The sequence below is a fragment of the Citrus sinensis genome, chromosome 4 (genome assembly GCF_022201045.2).
Source record: "Citrus sinensis cultivar Valencia sweet orange chromosome 4, DVS_A1.0, whole genome shotgun sequence".
Lineage (NCBI taxonomy): Eukaryota > Viridiplantae > Streptophyta > Magnoliopsida > Sapindales > Rutaceae > Citrus > Citrus sinensis.
The window spans coordinates 23,007,899-23,024,171 of NC_068559.1; the positions used below are offsets into that span (position 1 = coordinate 23,007,899).

The 16,273-nt window shown below is 34.2% G+C and overlaps 1 protein-coding gene across 1 annotated transcript; it reads left to right on the forward strand.

The window, feature by feature from the left end:
- Positions 1-1,542: 1,542 nt before the first annotated feature.
- Positions 1,543-16,241, forward strand: LOC102621697 (myosin-1). Its single transcript, XM_006484436.4, has 24 exons — positions 1,543-1,945; positions 2,586-2,950; positions 4,582-4,683; positions 4,772-4,915; positions 5,015-5,165; positions 5,280-5,307; positions 6,825-6,990; positions 7,139-7,202; positions 7,309-7,322; positions 7,421-7,505; positions 8,025-8,128; positions 8,244-8,382; positions 9,382-9,500; positions 9,757-9,909; positions 10,002-10,091; positions 10,205-10,282; positions 11,756-11,914; positions 12,219-12,425; positions 12,867-13,072; positions 13,171-13,306; positions 14,116-14,245; positions 14,335-14,481; positions 14,901-14,968; positions 15,400-16,241. Exons 2-24 carry the CDS (start codon positions 2,597-2,599, stop codon positions 16,057-16,059), a joined length of 3,504 nt encoding a protein of 1,167 aa, XP_006484499.1. The 5' UTR covers positions 1,543-1,945; positions 2,586-2,596; the 3' UTR covers positions 16,060-16,241.
- The last annotated feature ends 32 nt before the right edge of the window (positions 16,242-16,273 follow it).

Below are 16,273 nucleotides of genomic sequence, written 5' to 3' on the forward strand. Positions count from 1 at the left end.
ACTTTTATCTTCTCAAAACTCTAAAACGACGTCCAATATATTTTGAAACGCATATGTTAGACGGAAAAAACAAAATAAATAAATTGGATATTATATTTTCATTCTAAGGTTTGCGATTTCCGAAGTCTTCCCGTGGGACCCACTCATCAGATATAACATTTTGTAAATGCGAGCAGACAGTATCAGTGCATTACACCTTAACCAGTTTACGTTTTGCCGGCTTCTAAGAAAAGCTCTGCTGCTCTCGCTTCCACGTGTACTTCATCTCTGGTCGTTCATTCTTCATCCGACGGTCGTATTTTGAACCTTTGACTCCCTCCACGGCTGCTGACTTTCCTCTCACTCCATCCCTTCCCAATTCGTGAAGCTAATTATTAGGACCGTTCCTTAATTTCCTGCACATGAAAGAAATTGACAAAATTGTCCCAATATATATCAGACTGTTTACCAATTTTACGCTTTGTTTTTACAAGCATTTATAACGTTATGATTTTGAAGGAACCCTGTATTAATTACCATTAAACATACAACAAGAGGGACGGTGCAGGAATTATTGACTGCATTTAAATTCCACGGTAAATTATTTTAATTTCAAAATATTGATAATAAATGACGAGTAACCACCATATCTATTAATCTATAACATATTGTTCATTTTAGAATAAAAATTTTTACTCATATTGAAGATGCTATTATTAGTTTTAGTATTCAATCATTAAATTTTAACCGTATTGACATTTTATAAATATTGACCAATAGTTGTTGATAAGATACATGTTTTATCTTTATACATGAAATGAAACGACCAACGTAAATAGAAAAATGCACTGCCACAAAAAAAAAAAAAAAAACGTTGGATTGTGTAGAAACCATGCATCAAGTTTCAACAAACCATCACATTTATTGGTGATGGATAATTGATAGTACTTGCGTGGTTAGGATTTAAAAATTTGGGCCACATTCTCAGTTGATAGAAAATGCTGTAATTGAATAAATAAGTTCAAATCCAAGTAAATGAGTATTTTGACATATTATAAGGAGATTATAAGGCAGTTTCAATATTTTGGTTAAAATTACAAAACCATTAAAGCAGCACACTAAACAATTTCTCATGGTTAAAAGGAATTAGTAAGAGGAAGAAGAGTAGTGCCTCACAAATGCTAGTTTATTGAAATAAATGACTCGCAACTTTTCAAACAAAATAAAATTACCTATATTTTTATATAAATTTGGATCTTTCTAAAATTAAACTAAATTATTGTCGGGTTAAAATGGTTTCCAAAATATACTACTTTTTATTTAAAAAAAACCGTCTATAGAAATAATGAATAAATTAGTGTTTACGTATAGACTTTGTAATTTACATCTTGAAAATATTTTTGCATTGATATTTTTAAATAATTTCAAAATATTGGATTAGTTCAAAAAATCAAAATCAAAATAAACAGGGGCATAATGGTCGTTAAGCATCAACCCGTCTTTTAAATTTGGTTGGTGCGTGAAAAACCCCCCAAAATTCAAATGAAAGATAAAGGCAAAATAGAAATCTCAGAAAAGGAGTTTAAAGTTTTTTTAATTTTTCTTTTTATGTGATGTGAAGCTGAGGGGAAAATAAAAAAAGAAAAAAAAGGAGGAGGAGGGAGGAGGAACAAAAGCTGCTTAATCTCCTCACGCCTTGGATTTTGTATTCATTTTCTATTTTTTCTTCTCTCTTCATTTTCTCAGTTACCAAACACTCTCTCACTTTCGTATACCGTCTTTGCTACGGAGTATATACTGTTTTAGTAATTTTATCTTTTGCTTCCTTTGAGGTTCTAATTTAGAGAAAATGAAAGTTCACCTCTCGCTGTAATGAGGAGTTATTGTTGTGGTTTTGAGATCGATCGAAGCTTGTAAATACATTCCTGAGAAGTGAGAATCTCAAGTTTCCTTCGACTTCTTGAAAGTAAGTAGTAATAGACTATTAGAGTATCTTATTATTACTATTTTTCTGTTGAAAGTTTGGAGATCTCAAATTGCCACTAGATCAGTTTGGATTTGGAAGATTCTATGCTTCTGGAAAAGTGTGTTTGTTTGGTTGCCGAGAAAGTGGAAGAAAGCCAAAGAAAATTTGAGTTTCTGGATGTTGTAAAAAGTGACGCTTTATGGGTCTAAATTTTGATTATTTTGAGTTTCGTTATGTTCTTTAGCAACCGGATGAAAAGCATATTTCTGAAAAGAGTTTGTTTAATGTTTGGAGATTAGGTTTTATTTTTTTATTTCTATTCTTTTTTGATGATTTCGGATCGAGAATTTGAAGTTTCTAGTGTTTAATATCTTAAATTTGGTTCATGTTTGTTTGCTTGAGACTTGTATTGATTTAATGTACTTCAAGCTTTAGCATCTGTTTTTGGAACTTGATAATGCTGTGATTGAGTTAATTCATGAACTCACTAGGGTCTTATATCTGTAATCATGGTCCCCGCCATTATGTTAATTTGATATTTTTTTTTGTTAAAGTTTGATATAACTTTTTTGGTGGAAAAGTTGAGCTTTTTTATGTCAATTATTTTATCCATTGGCATAACACAAAAATCATTCCTCAGGATCAGAGAAAATGTCGCAGAAACCTCGGGTCCAGCCTGCCTTTCAATCCATCAAATCGTTGCCTGTAGATTTCAGGTTCATTGGTTCACCCTTATCCGATCAGGTTGAAAAATCCGATGATGTGAATTTCAGACATAGTGATGTTGCCAGTTTAAGTGTTCCTGAAAATGGTGAGTTAGGGAATGAGTTTGTAGAGGAAGGTGAAAATGAGGAATCGCCATACTGTGGGAACAACATTGTGGTTGAGGACAGGCCTTCTGTGGGTGATGAAGACTTGGATTCTGCAGCTTCGCCTTTGCCTTCAGTCTCAGCATCCCATACTGATCGTAGGTGGAGTGACACCACTTCCTATGCTGGGAAAAAGGTATTTTTTGGCTTTTGTTTGATGGTAATCACTAATCAGAATATATGTTGCTTTACTAGTTTGTGCATTATGATTGAAATTTTGTTCTAATTAGCTTCAAGGTTAATTTTTCTGAGCTTCATATCTTTGTTTGTACTGATTTTCATGTACATTACACAATATTCTTTTTTCTTTTTTCATAAAAATTTATTTCCTCATGCATGTTATTATAACGAAGAAACTTTTAATTCATTTCTTCAGGTATTTTTCTTACCATTGATCCTTATAGATTTAATTGCCCCAACAATTGCCATTGTTTACCATTCTAGCTAGACTGAATAAATAGAACTGTCTAAAATGTCTTGGGAACTAACCATGTTATATAATATAGCAGTTTTTCAGTGTCTTATTATCTTCTTTTTTGGCATTTGAATGTAGAGAAGAAAAGCTTTAGGTCTTGGATTTTTCTTCATTGCACAGATACATTAATTCGGCATTTGTTTCTATTCTTTTTAAGATAGTAGTTACTTTTATTCTTGGTAAATCTTAGAAACAACCAATTTTACCTACTGTGATGTTTGGGAATGTATAAGTATAGTTTTAAATAAATTTGTCATGCTGTAGCTCATCACAGTTTTTTGTGCATTGGACATCATGTGCAGTTTTCATTTTCACTTTAATGTCCTGAGTGATTAACATGTAAAGGAGGTAATGTATGTGGCCCTTTTGGTTTTGTTGATATTTATTCCTTTGTATTCAATGTTCTTTGATGGAAGTAGCTTCCCATAGCATAAGGCAAACTAGTATGTTGTAAAACGTTGGATTTTGTTCCAATGCTATCTTGTAGCAGCGAACAGATTTGATACATAATAAGAAAATTGTGTGATAAAGTCAGGTTCACTAACCAACTCTTCCCTTAGTGAAATTAAACTTGCTTTACCTGCTTGTTCTGTTGACCATTTGGTCAAGACAAACTTCTTGGATTATTAGGTGAGGGAAGGTATGGGGCTCAAGATTTTTAAAATCCCTAATCGACATAGTAATGCATCTGATCTGAACTCAGCATCACTGTTCCATGACAGAAAGGTTCCTAGATCTGCCCCTTCAAGCTTAGTTGACATTTTACGTTATAAAAAAAAGAAATGAAAGACTCATTACATACCTGATCCTTCCATATTTAGATTAGGTCTCTTGGCGTTTGAACAACTGTCCAAAATGTGCTTTATTGGCCATTTGTTTATAAAAGTTTATTGTATATGCTGGTGTAAAGCTGCATAATATAGAAAAATCTATCCATTCAAGAAAGAGGTATCAAATATTAGAACTCTATATTAAGTTAGTAATTTATCAATGTAAGAATGATGTATCACATAGCAGAACTCTATAGTAAGTTAGTAATTTATCAATGTAAGAATGATGTATCACAATAATAGAACTCTTTATAAAGTTAGTAACGTTTAATTTTATTTCTATTTAACTGCTTGTTTATTTCTACATGTCCGTCTTTATGAATATTTGAATATGTTCTGGTCATATGATTTCTGAGCAATCACTGACTTGACAAATGCAGCAACTTTCAGTCGTTGACATATGGCTGTGGTATTTTTTCAAATTTGCATCAGTTATTCATACATCAAAGTTTACTGTTTCAGAAGCTTCAGTCTTGGTTTCAACTTCCAAATGGGAATTGGGAGCTTGGGAAAATATTGTCCATATCAGGGACTGAGTCGGTTATTTCTCTGCCTGAGGGCAAAGTAAGTGAGACACGGAAACTTTGAAAATGCTGTGTCCAAGTTGATGTATATTGAATATTTTTCTAACTTTTTTATGTCCATAATTTAGGTTTTAAAGGTGAAATCTGAAAACTTGGTTTCAGCAAATCCTGATATCCTTGATGGTGTTGATGATCTCATGCAACTTAGCTATTTAAATGAACCTTCGGTACTGTACAATCTCCACTATAGATACAAGCAAGACATGATTTATGTAAGTGTTTTCATAGTAATGTTATGTTTGCTTTTCAATCAGGTACATATTTCCAACTTTTTCCTAATATCTTTAGTGTTATAATTATGTGCTATTTAGACAAAAGCAGGTCCTGTATTGGTTGCCATAAATCCCTTTAAGAAAGTTCCTTTATATGGAAATTACTATATTGAAGCTTATAAGAGCAAGTCTATTGAGAGTCCGCATGTGTATGCTATTACTGACACGGCCATACGTGAAATGATACGAGGTGCTTTTCTTTTCCTTTTTTTTTTTGGGTCAATAATTATACACAATTGAGTTCGCTGTTTGAGAGTTCTTATATTTGTACGATATACTTATTTGGGCTTGTCTTTATTTCCAGATGAAGTTAATCAATCCATCATTATAAGGTTTGTAGACTATAACCAACTTGATTATATCTTTCTATCATTCTTAGTCTCCTTTTGGTGGTAATGGATGTGTAGATGACTAAACCATATATTGCAGCTCTTGCTGCATGCTTTCGTTTTAAGTTTCTCATTTGGGTATGGACTTTGGTACCTTTGTTTCCTTTTGGTGCTTTATGTCATACTACATATGTGCCATTCATTGTTAGTTGGAATTATACATGCCTTTTTCTTTAATTCTTGAATTTTAGATACATAGTACCTGCTTTACATCTCAATGGTTTGTTTGACAAGTGCAAATAATCGAAGGATAGAGGATGGACAAATTTGCATTTTGCATGTTACTGCTAAAGTCTCATATTAGTTTTATTGCATCTATTAGATCTGGAATTTGAAGCTGTTGTAATGGCGCTTAATCTCATAATCTCATATTGGAACGAGTGATTTATTCATTTGTGATTATGGACACTTATTTTTTTTAGATGCCAACTCTATAGTTGTCCTTATTAAAAGCTTTTGCACGTTACCAAGATGGTGGATTGGTTTTAAATTATGATGCCCCTTTCAAAGTTTTCTAAAGTGTGTAGTGGGTGGCTTATCGGCTGAAGTAGCCTGAGTGACTGAAATACGGTAAAGTTTTTGAGATGCTTTGCAGTATCAGTTCTCATTGAGTTGGTGATATTGTATTGACAGAGGTCAAATAACTTCTCAGTAAAGAGTCCTTCATACCATGTTGGGATTGATGTGAAAATTGAGTGGAGTTTCCTTTTTGTGGGGGCTGTATAGATGAATTATTATGGTGGACCCCTTAGTAACTGTTGGAAGGGGTTGAGATTGAACAGGCGTTGCATATGCAATAGTATTAAGAATATACAGAATGAACTTGATCCGTGAAGGACCTTCATGGTGGTGGGGTGTCACCTCTTTGGCTTTCTTGATGCTGGGATTGATGTGAAAGTTGAGTGGAGTTTCCTTTTTGTGGGGGCTGTATAGATGAATTATTATGGTGGACCCCCCAGTAACTGTTGGCAGGGGTTGAGATTGAACAGGCCTTGCATAAGCAATAGTATTAAGAACATACAGAATGAACTTGATCTGTGAAGGATCTTCCTGGTGGTGGGGTGTCACCTCTTTGGCTTTCTTGGTGTGTGAAAGACATGATAAAAAAATGTTTTTAAGAGGAATTTTTCTGCTGTTTTAAGGGTACCTCACTGTAAGCCCTCTCTGATCGAAGGAAAATAGAAAGTTTGTAACCCATTTCCCTCACTTATATTTCTCCATTCTTTGGTGGCTGGCTAGGTGCCTTACTTAAATTCACTTTTGCTTATTTAAGAAATCCCTAATATTCATTTGTACAGTATAATTTGTAACCTTAATGCTGTCATGAAATCTGGCATTGTAATGTGACCAAATTCAGGAACAGAATTTAACTTTGGAGGTTTCACGCTTTAAAGTCTGTGCTGTTTCTAAAAGTATCCATATGTACATCTATTGATGCTGATAGTCATTTCCTTGTTCAGTGGGGAAAGTGGAGCAGGAAAGACTGAGACAGCAAAAATAGCAATGCAATATTTGGCTGCACTTGGTGGAGGCAGTGGGATAGAATATGAAATTTTGAAGACTAATCCAATCTTAGAAGCATTTGGTAATGCGAAAACATCAAGAAATGACAACTCAAGTCGCTTTGTAAGCTCCCCGTTCTGTGCATGAACATCTTAAGATTTTTTAGTACTTCTTCAATGTTCCTGAGTTGGTTTTAGTACTACGAAATGAAAATTCTTGAAGTTTTTGCCTTTTATGTAGCAACTATTGATTTTCTGATGAATATGCACAGGGAAAGCTGATAGAAATTCACTTTAGTGAAACTGGAAAGATTTCGGGTGCCAATATTCAAACTTGTAAGATGACTTGTGTTGTTTAAGCTGATATTTTTATTATAATTGTTATTTTTTATTTTGGAATTTAAATCTGACATAATTTTCTAATTCCCTTCTAATTATGCAGTTTTACTTGAGAAGGTAAACTTTCTTCCTCTAATTTATTATCGTTAAACTTTTCAATTTATTTCATTCTGTCTTTAAATAACTTGTACATTAACTTACTCTTTTCTGAACAGTCTAGAGTGGTCCAATGTGCGGAGGGAGAAAGGGCATATCATATATTTTATCAACTTTGTGTTGGAGCTCCACCTGCACTTAGAGGTTGTTTACCACTTGTGTTTGATGTCTCTTATGACACATTTTTATCACCAAATGATTTTCTTGAATGCAAGCATTCTCCATTTGAGTATTTTCATTCTAATGATGATTTGCCTGTGAGCATTGTTGCATATCAAAATTGTCTCCATGGTTGAAATCTGAAGTCTAGTAGAGTTATTACTACTGCAATCCCACTTCTTAATGTCCTTGTATGCATCAATATTAGTGAGTCAATATATATGGTTATGGTTATGGTTAACTTTATAGTTACTGGATGCTTCTTAAAGATGAACCATGCTTATGAACAATGCTTCTTAAAGATGAACCATGTGGTTTCCATATTGATTGTGTTGCATTTGTTCTTTCCTTTGATTATGGATTCTGGAATCCATAAGCTAGGTTCCAGCATTAAATTACTGGTTAAAGTTATCTTGGAGACTGGAGACTTTTGTTAAATATTTTATTTACAACTATATTTTTTGAGCCTTTCTTAGTATTTGTTTATTGATTATTGAAATGCAGAGAAGTTAAATTTGATGAGTGCAAAAGAGTACAAGTATTTGAGACAAAGTAGTTGTTATTCGATCAATGGGGTTGATGATGCTGAACAATTTCGCATTGTTGTGGTAACTTCTCTTCTCAGGAAGTAAATTTCTTCCATCCATTTTAGATTTTCATATTGCCATTTTCGTTTTCAAAATAAGTAGTCAATGTGCATACGGACCTTAATGGCTTTTTCAGGAAGCGCTGGACATTGTCCATGTAAGCAAAGAAGACCAGGAGAGTGTATTTGCTATGCTTGCTGCAGTACTGTGGCTAGGAAATGTCTCCTTTACCGTTATTGATAATGAAAACCATGTTGAACCTGTGGCAGATGAAGGTGAGAATCACCAGTATCTAATGTAACAAGGATGACTTTGATTGGAAGATATAACTTTTTTGGGGATTTGTTGTTTATCTTGAAGCAAAAAGTTGGAAGAAAAAAATATTTTTTCTTCTCCAAAGTAAGGATAGAGGAGATTTAGTTTGGTTGATTAACCACATTCCTCCCTTATGGCTGCATGACAAAAGTTAGTTAAGTATGCATTTCAGAAAAATTTAAGGGGGAAAGTCATACGTAGTGCAGCAATTATGGTTACAAGGTTATAGTTCGGGTCAAGCCCTAAAGTTCCCTAGATATTGACAGTTGCATGGTAGTTTCTTCATTTATCCATGGCATGCTATTCCATTTTATGTTTGGAGATATTCATTATTTGCATAAATTAGGTGAACAGTTTTGCGCAGCCCAAGGTGACTTGGAACCATGATCTTGTATGAGCACTTTGAGTGCCAATAATGCTTGTTGTCCAGTAATTAGATATTGGTTAAAAGCGCACACACACAAAACATGTGTATATAATACACTTTTGGCAAGTTATGTCTTTTATGAATTATCAGCTAACCTTGGAGGCAACAGATCAGTTTGTCAGGAACTGAACTCTGTAATCGCAAATTATGAGTTAGTATGCTGGCTGTTATCTCATAGGATTATTTTCAAGGCCTAATATCGAACTAAACGCACGGGTTCTGAAATGCATCTCTATTAGGCATCAGTGTACTGTAGATTTAATGTGACTCTAAATATGGAGTCCATTGCTGACTAAAAATTTGTTTAAATTTATTGTCGTTGCCCCATTTTGAAAGTCACTACATGTTGTAAAATTTTTACTATGTGATTTACATAACTAGCAGAGACATTGATATATTGGTGTGTATGTCAAGTACATTGGATCAGAAAATCACTTAACTGTACCATTCATGACAGGCTTCATGGTTGTTTGATTGCTGCTTGAGTTTTTCCTGAGCTCATTGGAGTTGGTTTCCTTTTTTTCATGTTCAGGTTTAATCACTGTTGCTAAATTGATTGGATGTGACATTGGGGAGCTGAAGCTAGCTTTGTCAACCCGCAAAATGAGAGTTGGGAATGATACTATTGTCCAAAACCTTACACTTTCGCAGGTGAGAACTTTTATGGAGAAATCATAATCGCTTTGGTAGATAATCTTCATAGCCTATTATACCATGATAACTTGAGCAAAGTGGATTGTAAGTTTGCAACCACATGAGAAAGTTGGAATATCTTCAAATAACAAATTCATTTATCTAAATTTTGAATCTCCTTGACTATCAATTATCACCTGACAGACATTTTTAATCTTATTAAAATTAAATTTTAAAACCATTGGTGGTCAACATATTTTTCTACATCTTTCAGGCCACTGATACCAGAGATGCTTTAGCAAAATCAATCTATGCTTGTTTATTTGAGTGGCTGGTGGAACAAATTAACAAGTCACTTGCAGTTGGCAAAAGACGGACTGGCAGATCCATCAGCATTCTTGATATTTATGGCTTCGAGTCATTTGATGTATGTTAGAATTATTACTTTACTGTGTTCCTCTTTCTTCCTTTTATCTTTCTGTTTGTAGTTACTTACCCTGGAGAATTTTGTTTCTGCAGAGAAATAGTTTTGAGCAGTTCTGCATAAACTATGCAAATGAGAGATTACAGCAACACTTTAATCGTCATTTGTTCAAGCTGGAGCAGGAGGTAACCTTTATTACAGATTGTGAACATAGCACAGATAAGGTTATAGATTTATGGTATAAAAGATCCTGGCTTGTGGTGCTAATACTTATCGGATATTATTATTTATTTTCTAGGAATATATCCAAGATGGCATTGACTGGGCAAAAGTTGATTTTGAAGACAACAAAGACTGTCTTAATCTTTTTGAAAAGGTACCAAGCCCATTGACTCAACTTAGAGTATTTGTGCTAACCACCAAGGGCGTCTTCCTATGTTACATTTTTTATCTTGTGGTGTGTCATGCCTTTGGAATTTTCATACAAGCTGACCTAACAGGTAATTTCTTCATGTTTTGCATGGTTGCATCCATAACAACAGAAAAAAATTTCTATGAACATTTTAAGTGCTAAGGTGCTTCGCATTTTGTTATTTAATTTTCAAGCTCTACAAATAATAGACATTTTGATGAGTGGAAGTAGATCAAAATTTGTAGGAGTAATGCTACACTTCTGAACTAGTATCCCAACTATTTAATCTCAAGTGATGTGAGATTCGTCAATTAGATGCTAGAACGGAGTAATAAGTAATTTTACAAATTATGAAACTAGTCATTTGATATATGTGTGCCACATCATCACTTGCGATGGAAATACTGGGATATTACTTGGGAAGTATAATACATTAAAACCTCTATAAAATAATATTGTTGGGACTAAGAAAAATATTATTTTAATGAAGTTATTTATTTATCAATAAATGAATAATTTATTAATTTATTGCTAAATGAATATTTATTAATTTAAGAGGAGTTTTTTATATTTTAATTACTTGTGTCATCTTGGTACTGTACTATTCCTTTGACCAAAATTCATGTATGAATTTCAAAAGTTATCATTTATATACAAAAGTATTAATAGATGTTATGAAGATGTGCATAGAAGCCAAAAGTTAATGTAAGTACATTGTACATAGAGATAAAAGTGATATACATATTTTTGAAATTTAATACCATAGAAGATAAAGTCTTTCAGATGCTTAAAGTACGTAGAACATAAACTCTATAAATACATTGGTCACTATTTTTATTTGTAGTCACTAATTAGATGCATATTTTTTAAAATAGTTGAATTGAGAAAATTGTTGTCAAGAAAAAAAACTTCATTAATATTATGAATTTTATGTGTTATTTATTATTAATATTTTTGTATTTGACTAATTATTAATTTATATTTACAGCGGGCCTAAAAATTTGAAAAAAAAAATTATCATCTTATGGATTTAGCGAGATTATTAATTTAGTACAGTGGAGGTTTTACCGTATTGCTCAATTTTTAGTAATTGCACCTTGTTAACAACATTATGTGAAATTGACATGTGGATCATTTGATTTTTTATTAGCTCCAATTTGTTCTGTTGGGACCGATTGGGAAGATTTCGTGCTCTTACCCCTTGCATGTTATATTGAAGTCTAGTGTCAGTGATCGCTAGGTCAATGGGCACTTGGGGTGTTAGGTTGATTTGGTATTTTGGTTTTCCTTTCTTTTCAATTGGGCACTGGTGCTTATTCAACCTGCCCATTAGTGCTGATAAGAAAATCTTTGAGAGTGCTAGTACTAATGTTTTCTACCTAATACATATTGAATTAATTAAATCCTTCAAACTCTTATTATTTTGATTTCATGCAGAAGCCCTTGGGGTTATTGTCTTTGTTAGATGAAGAGTCAACGTTTCCAAATGGCACAGATTTGACGTTTGCCAACAAGCTAAAGCAGCATTTAAATTCTAATCCTTGCTTCAGAGGGGAACGAGACAAATCCTTCACAGTCTCACATTATGCAGGGGAGGTATTTACTTTTATATTTTAAAATTTGTTTTCAAATGGGAACATTACTTTTTCTTTTTCTTCTCATAATTCAGTTGTAATAAATAAATTTTTTGAAGGTCAAATGGAGGTTCACTACCGTTTCTTTAAATATTCTAGAGCCAATCCGATAATCTGATGCCAATATTTAGATGTCCAATGCTTTGTTGCATGGTTGTTACTTTAACTTGTGAATCATTGATGTGCTAGAAAAGTTGTTGCTTTTGTTTCTTTTTGCTCCTCTTGCTTACCGACTATTTGATAGCTCCACCTGGTTTTTCACCCAGGTTATATATGACACAACCGGATTTTTGGAGAAGAACAGGGACTTATTGCACTTGGATTCCATTGAACTTCTGTCTTCTTGCTCATGCCACCTTCCTCAGATTTTTGCTTCCAATATGCTTTCTCAATCCAATAAACCTGTAGTTGGTCCTTTGTATAAAGCAGGTGGAGCAGATTCCCAAAAGCTAAGTGTTGCAACAAAGTTTAAGGTACAGGTCATATGTTTCACTAGCATGACAATATGTACAGCCTGTATAGTTGGAAAAAAAATTGCATGGACATGCTGTTTCTTGGAATCTAGGTATTGTGTCCTATTGTCTGTTGATTTGAATGTACAATTGATATTGTGATATTTCCTCTTGAGTTTTATCCTAGAATAATTATTTTAGCTTGGTTTCAATTTTTTTTTCCATCTATCATTGAGAAGAGGTCAATAAGATAGTGTTGAATCAAGTTACATGCCTATTAGTACATTAAACTTCTGTAACTTAAATCTTACACATGATTTTGACTGCACAAATGGAAATAGATAATCAGCCATTTAAGAAATTTTCGTTTGTAAAATTCAGTGCTTTTGAAATGAATAATTCTACTGGATCACAGCTGATTCATTTGCTTATTATATTACCTTTATTACTCTCTGGATTTAGGGTCAACTATTTCAATTGATGCAACGGCTGGAGAGCACGACTCCACATTTTATACGTTGTATAAAGCCCAACAATTTCCAATCTCCGGGATTGTACGAGCAAGGACTTGTGCTGCAGCAGCTGAGATGTTGTGGAGTCTTGGAGGTAGTTCGAATATCAAGGTCTGGCTTTCCTACCAGAATGTCTCATCAGAAGTTTGCGAGAAGGTAAAGAAACAGGAATAGTCTTTCCTTTTCCTGTGAAAGTTTCCTGAATTATTATATATATGTTTCATTTCCTATGTTAACTTTTCTTATCCATTCAGGTACGGTTTTCTTCTGCTGGAGAGTGTTGCATCCCAGGATCCACTTAGTGTTTCAGTTGCAATTCTTCATCAGTTCAACATTTTGCCAGAGATGTATCAAGTTGGCTACACAAAATTGTTTTTCCGCGCTGGACAGGTAAGCAATGAAAGTGAGTGATTGCTCTTTTTTTTTTTTTTGAGAATGTTGTTCTGGGTCACGTTTTGCTGTTTAGCAAGTTTATTATTCAAAGAAAGGTATAGACTTGGTGGAGCTGTCAGTCTTGTCTCACCTATGACTAAAACTCAGATTCCAAGTAATGTCATTGTTTACTGTTGCTAACCTGAAATTGATGAAGTATCATTTCTGGTTGGGTACCTTTGGTGGATTTGATGCAATCCCTTCATTTATATGTGCTGTTTAGGATTGAGAGATTTTTTATATGAGAGTTTTGGCTTAGTTTCCAGTATTTCTGCTTTTCCTTTGGTGATTGGTATCATCTAATTACTATTCCTATTTCTTCTTCCCCTGTTATAAGTATTTATCTATCTCTCAATTACTGAATTATGTCGCTTATACTGATGATGAACGAATTTGTCAGCAATCTCATTTTATCTGGATAATGCTTCTCTGTTCGGGACTCCATAAGAGAGAGAGAGAGAAAATGGATCCCATGGACAAAACATGAAAAAATAAACATATGAATTTAATTTCATTCCTGGAATAATTTGCAGCGCCAACTGATATATGGAATTGTTTAAAGTTTGGGACAAATACTGGGCCTGGGGATATAGATATCATTTACTGTTAAAACTCGTAGTAGATCTTTTAGTGTTAAGAAATGCTAAGTTCTAAAATGTTGCCTTTCATCACTGTCCCGGCTTGGCTATCTATCAATTGTATCTTTGGCGTCCTTTAGATATGCTATTTTTTTACTGAAATAAATGTGACATGGTAAATTTATGCAGATTGGGATGCTTGAGGATACGAGAAACCGTACCCTTCATGGGATTTTACGTGTTCAAAGCTGCTTCAGAGGACACCAAGCTCGACTTTGCCTCAAGGAGCTTAGAAGAGGAATTGTTGCTCTTCAGTCATGTATTGCCTTGTTATCTTCTATTTCTGTTGTAGGAAGACAAACTATTCAGAAAACAATTGAGTTGCTGATTCCTTTATTATTCTTTCAGTTATCCGGGGAGAGAAAATCAGAAAGGAATATGCGCTTGTGCTGCAAAGACATAGAGCTGCTGTTGTTATACAAAGGCAGATTAAAAGCAGGGTTGCTAGGCAAAAGCTCAAGAATATAAAGTATTCTTCAATCATGATACAATCAGGTAAAATTTAGTTCTCTTGTTGGCTTGTGGGTTCAATCCTGTAAAGAAAGATGAGCTTGCAATCATTTGCATTTGAAATGTATATTTATAAAGCAATGTCATTGAATGGGGCTGCCTTATGTTTTTTTGGTCAATTTCACGCGTGGATCCTACGTCTTATTGTACAAATAAATTTAAAAGTCAGCTGTAGTACACTTAAATCTAACCACCTATTCTCCCAAAAAAAAAATGAAAAAAAAATATAATCACCCACAAAAGAAAAAGAAAGCACTTATCATGCATGAATGTGTGAGTTGGATGGGGTCAACACAATCAATTTTGTGGCCAAAAGTAAGTACCTGAATAACCTGGTTGGTGGCTTATTTGCTTTACATTGTTCGTAACTCGTGTTATTTTTTATTTTTTACTTTTTCCTGCAGTTATCCGTGGTTGGTTGGTTAGAAGATGCTCAGGAGACATATGCTTGTTGAAGTCCGTGGAAAGCAAGGTAATACTTATCTATTCATTATAGCTTTTTTTCTTCTAAGCTGCTTCACTCATACTTGATACAAGCAGTACGAATCTCGCACTTGGTTTCATATGTCTTAAATGATAGCATTCCTTAGTTACTTTGTGTTTGGAAAAAAGGAAGCTGCATCTATCTCATACTTCCTATGAATCTTGGGAGAAAATTTATCATGTCTTTCCACTAACCCTAATTTTAATTTCTTACTTGCACAAATGGCATTTCTTGCAAAGTTTATAAGTAAAATTCCCTAGACCAATGTGGGGAAGATGGAATTGCATTTGCCACTAACGAGTGTGTGGTACAGCTTCTCGGCAATCAATTTATATTAAGCCAGTCCTGGCATTTTTTATTTTTGGAGTTACCTGTTTGTTTGCATGTAAAATGCTAAATTAAACCTAAATCCCTTACAGGGTAATGATTCAGATGAGGTGCTGGTGAAAGCATCATTTCTTGCTGAGTTACAGCGTCGAGTTCTTAAAGCTGAGGCTGCTCTCAGAGAGAAAGAGGAGGAAAATGACATTCTTCATCAAAGACTCCAGCAATATGAGAGTCGTTGGTCTGAATATGAGCAGAAAATGAAGTCCATGGAAGAAGTGTGGCAAAAGCAAATGAGATCCCTGCAATCCAGTCTTTCTATTGCAAAGAAAAGTCTTGCTATAGATGATTCAGAGCGAAATTCTGATGCATCAGTCAATGCAAGTGATGAAGTAGAGTACAGCTGGGATACGGGAAGTAATTGCAAGGGCCAAGAGAGCAATGGTGTGAGACCAATGAGTGCAGGTTTGAGTGTCATTAGTCGGTTGGCTGAAGAATTTGATCAAAGGAGCCAAGTATTTGGTGACGATGCCAAGTTCTTGGTGGAAGTGAAGTCAGGTCAGGTTGAAGCAAGTTTAAATCCAGACAAGGAGCTTAGAAGGTTGAAGCAGATGTTCGAAGCTTGGAAGAAAGATTATGGATCACGCCTACGGGAAACAAAGGTGATTTTGAATAAGCTTGGGAGTGAAGAAGGTGCCATTGATAGAGTGAAAAAGAAGTGGTGGGGAAGAAGGAACAGCACAAGGATAAACTAAGAGTTATTCTGTAGTCCGCTTTACTTGTGAATGCATATTAACTTTTCCTTTTCCCGAGATGCGAATTGCTGCCTAGAAATATTGTGACGAGTGTTGCAAGCAATTTGTTGTACAAGAGCCTGGTGAGTCAAATATGTGCCTAAGTCAAAATATGTATATCATTTTTCATTTTAATTGGATTACGATGGTTGTAAAATCTGATATCATGCATTTT